At 30.9% G+C, this 4,083-nt stretch overlaps 2 protein-coding genes across 2 annotated transcripts in view; one reads left to right on the top strand and one right to left on the bottom strand.

Annotated features, from left to right (window-relative positions):
- The window catches only part of Wdr37 (WD repeat domain 37), a 3,823-nt gene extending 1,119 nt beyond the window's left edge, over positions 1 to 2,704 (top strand). Inside the window, 6 exon segments of the mRNA XM_018447890.1 lie at positions 1 to 6; positions 9 to 150; positions 495 to 620; positions 1,078 to 1,840; positions 1,945 to 2,191; positions 2,559 to 2,704. The exon segment at positions 1 to 6 is cut by the window's left edge and continues 251 nt beyond it. Of these exon segments, the coding sequence (XP_018303392.1) occupies positions 1 to 6; positions 9 to 150; positions 495 to 620; positions 1,078 to 1,840; positions 1,945 to 2,191; positions 2,559 to 2,681 (1,407 nt within the window). The 3' untranslated portion in view covers positions 2,682 to 2,704.
- On the bottom strand, positions 2,698 to 3,664 carry Arv1 (ACAT-related protein required for viability 1). The gene is made up of 3 exons (XM_018447894.1): positions 3,567 to 3,664; positions 2,987 to 3,506; positions 2,698 to 2,843 (listed from the first exon to the last, which is right to left on the bottom strand). The coding sequence occupies exons 1-3, from the start codon at positions 3,648 to 3,650 to the stop codon at positions 2,719 to 2,721; spliced, it is 729 nt and encodes a 242-aa protein (XP_018303396.1). The 5' UTR covers positions 3,651 to 3,664; the 3' UTR covers positions 2,698 to 2,718.
- Between the last annotated feature and the right edge of the window lie 419 nt (positions 3,665 to 4,083).

Genomic DNA, 4,083 nt, shown 5'->3' with positions numbered 1-4,083 from the left:
CCCCACTGCAACCCACTGTATTGCACTATGTCACCTTCCGTTCGGAGTTAGAGGACAGCCCCATCCCATCGGCTGTGCGATGCCGTTTGTATGATCTTTTTCAGCAAATTGAAAAGGAATTTGAAATGTTGTATACGGAAAATCTTGGGTGTAAGTATTTTTTATCACAAATTTAGTCATTTGTACTATGCTAGATTAGTATATACTAAAAGTTGCTATATATTAAATTAGCAAAATTAAATGTAAAGACATGTAGAGATAAATATTTTAAACAATTACTACTTGATAATGTCACGTTATTTAACAGATTATACATGTATTATTTCATTGAAAGTTGATTACCTATATTATGCCACTGCATTTAGATACTTTATATAAAGCAACCTTTAATAAAAATAATAATCCGGTATATGTGAGCAATCAAATTCACCATTAGCTATTTATTTCACTATTTAATATAGCTGTTATATTGACTCTTCCATTTCTTATTACAGTGCAGGAGAAGATCGACATCCTAAATGATAGACTCGAAAGAGAGTGTTATGGATCGGGCGAGCGCAGTTTACCTCCAGGAGATCTTACGGATTTTCCAGAAACAAAAAATCTATCTAAGCAAAAATGTAAGACTATTATAATATTAATATCAATATTGATATAGAAATATAATACATTTTAATTGCATTAAAAAAGAATGATTCAAGAAAGTTCAAACTATCACTTAGAAGACTATTATAAAAATATAATATATTCAGATAATAGTATTCATTGAACTATACTAGAAATTATTTTCTTAAATTATTTTCATTTTTGACAATTTAATTTATATATTTTTTATTTAGTTTCGTAAGTGCCATACAGCTTCTAAACTTTTTAATATTTTGTATAAATATCCTGTTTATCTTCATTATATAATTTTATGACATATTTTCCATTCATCTATCTATTCCAGGAGATTTAATAAGAATGATACAAAAGATAGAATACATAACTAGTATATGGTAATGATTTTTTAAAACTTAATTTTATTACGTTATATATTCAATTCTTGGATTGTAATAAGAATTCTTTATTTTGTAGCAATGGGTGCAAACTCGGCGCAAAAAATTAAAACTTCTCACAAATTAAAAGCACAGACTAGTAAAATAGTATCAAGCTTTAAAACTCCGTCTATGACTTGTACTATGCAAAAAGAGTATATGGGTCATCGAGATGGTGTGTGGGAGGTATCCGTCGGCAGATTAGGTCAACCCATCATAGCAACTGCTTCTGCTGATCATACAGCACGTATATGGGCAATAGATAATAGTCGATGTTTATTACAATATATCGGTCACAATGGATCCGTGAATTCGGTTCGGTTTCATCCAAATAGAGAATTGGCTTTATCGGCGAGTGGCGACTGTTCCGCTCACGTGTGGCAGGCAGCTGTCGATTGGGATATGTCGAAAAGAGTATCGTCGTTAGAAGAACTTCCAGTAGCGAGTTCCGAACGAACTACTGTTAATAATCTAATCAGTAATAATGACGAACAAGACGATCCCCCGACTCTGAGGACGCCGATACGCGAACTTTTGGGTCATACGAACGTTGTAATGGCTGCAGATTGGCTCTCTGGTGCTGAACAGTTAGTCACAGCTTCTTGGGACAGAACAGCAAACTTGTATGACACGGAAACCGGAGAGATTATACACACACTATGCGGACACGATCAAGAATTAACTCACGTGTCGACTCATCACACGCAAAAATTGTGTGTCACGTCCAGTAGAGACAATACATTTCGATTGTGGGATTTTAGAGAACCAATCCACTCGGTTTCGGTATTTCAAGGTCATACTGAGTATGTATATTGATAAGAACAAGTTTTTTTTCTAATTAATATCCCATCTATTTATCCTTCATAACATTAAATGCGTAAGATTAATAAGCATATCTCTCTTATAGAACAGTAACATCTGCAGTCTTTACGAGGGAAGATAAAATTGTATCTAGTTCAGATGATAGAAGTATAAAAGTATGGGAATTGCGTAATATACGTAGTCCATTAGCGACAATACGTGGAGATAGTGCTGCTAATAGATTATCAGTTTCTAGTACCGGGATAGTGGCAATACCACACGACAATAGACAAATACGTTTATTTGATCTAAGTGGTCAACGTTTGGCAAGGTTACCTAGAACTAGTAGACAGGTAAGAAAAGATATATATTTTTATAATTGCATAACAAAACTTCATTGTTAGTTGACTAAATTAGTAATACAACGGTTTAATTGATATATACATTATCTGTAATGATAGGTAAAAGGATAGTTTGAGATTGTTAAAATAAAAAGTTACACATCAGTTATTGTTAATGATCTCAGATATTTAAAGATTTATATAATTTAGATATTTATATATGAAATGTAATAGATTAAAATCTCTATTTTGCTGTTTCATATTGTATTATTACAATATATAAAAATTGCGTAACATAATCAAATTTATTATTTTATTCTTGAAATATATACATTTATTATAAATATCTTATTAAAAAATAATATAATTATATTTGCAGGGACATCGTAGGATGGTGTGTTCTGTCGCTTGGTTGGAAGATAGCAGTGTGTGTAATTTATTTTCTTGTGGTTTTGATAGACTAGTATTAGGTTGGAGTGTTCTTCCCGTTAAAGATGCTTGAACATCAAAAACTGTGTGGTTTTATCAGATATTTTATGTCATGTTAGTGTGATATTGGGAATATTTAGGTGCAATTTAGATATGGAAGTACATATATAACCATACAGTAAAAATCCAGCAATTAATCCAATCAAAGATTCTCCCCTTCCACTCTTGCAGACAACTGCAATAAAAAAAATCGAAATATATTGTATGTATTATTAAATAATTGATCAAAGATAAATTATAAATAGAATGTGAATTTTGAAGCTGCAATAAAACTATGAATGTCTTATATAAAGTGTACATTTTTAAGTGCATTTTTACCTGAATATGCAGTTAAGAGACATAAGACGGTGTAACCTTGAATAAGAAGGTAATACGGACCCGAAGCTATGTGCTGCCACACTATTCCCAGTAATCCCAATAATTTACCACAACCTCCGACTATCAGAGCGCAACTTAAATCTTTTACACTGTATTTATATGGTTTTTTGCCAATGATAAACCATTTTAGTTCAGTCATTACAACAACTATACAAATGAATGCTGCAAATGCTAGTGCTGTGTGTAACAGCAAATTGTAAATATTGCAATGATCTTGTAATCTGTTATCGTGAATTAAATCCACTTCTGACGCAGTTAATTCCGTTTCGTTTATGTCACAAAAAGACCAAGCCCTGAACGATTCAGCTAGCCATAATATTATACTTATCTTCCAATATGATTTAAAATTGCTATTGTATAAAAGATGTATATAAGCTGGTTTTTCTATCAGAATAAGATCTACGAAGACTATAACAGGATCATATTCAATGTATTTGTCAGCTAATAATCCACATTTCTCCTAAAATAGTGTAAAATTGTCAGTATGCAGTATAAACACACGAGTTCATGTTTTACTTACACATTTTAAGATTTTAAGAACACTAGGGCAGTATCTCCTAAAAAGCTCTTTGCATTCAGCTCCACAATTTATGCAAATATACATTTATAGACAACCAGATATCTGAAATAATCAATAATGAATATAATTAGTAAAAACAATTAGTAATAATATATACGTATATATATTTTTTTAAATATGTTTATGCGTGAAAATAACATTAACCTTTTAATTTCAGAAATAAAGGAGGATAATCACTTATATGTTGAAATGCCTATCCATTATTATACAATATTTCGACACATTTATTGGCAGTTTCTGGAATTTACTTTCTTTATATCAAAGTTCAGCAAATACTGACTTGGAGATAAACTCTCTTCCTAACGATTTTATATTTTCGTCAAGAAATTCTCTATTTCTTTTAGCATTCACGATATTCAAAATTTAATAGAAGTATTACATCATTCGCATTCAATATGTCTATTAATAATGATACATCTGTAATGAAAGATTTAATCTTGAACTGATTGATTCAGTG

Source organism: Mycetomoellerius zeteki, unplaced genomic scaffold, assembly GCF_001594055.1.
Source record: "Mycetomoellerius zeteki isolate Tzet28-1 unplaced genomic scaffold, Tzet1.0 scaffold212, whole genome shotgun sequence".
NCBI classification, from domain to species: Eukaryota; Metazoa; Arthropoda; class Insecta; order Hymenoptera; family Formicidae; genus Mycetomoellerius; species Mycetomoellerius zeteki.
The sequence above is the reverse complement of the archived record's forward strand: the minus strand, read 5'-3'. Positions and strand labels throughout refer to the sequence as shown.

Excerpts from the sequence above, each read along its gene's own strand:
- Arv1 (XM_018447894.1), bottom strand. The coding sequence starts at position 3,650 with ATGTATATTTGCATAAATTGTGGAGCTGAATGCAAAGAGCTTTTTAGG. Across the intron at positions 3,507-3,566 it reads TTCTTAAAATCTTAAAATGT|GAGAAATGTGGATTATTAGC; the intron begins GTAAGTAAAACA and ends ACACTATTTTAG. Across the intron at positions 2,844-2,986 it reads TCTCTTAACTGCATATTCAG|TTGTCTGCAAGAGTGGAAGG; the intron begins GTAAAAATGCAC and ends TTTTTATTGCAG.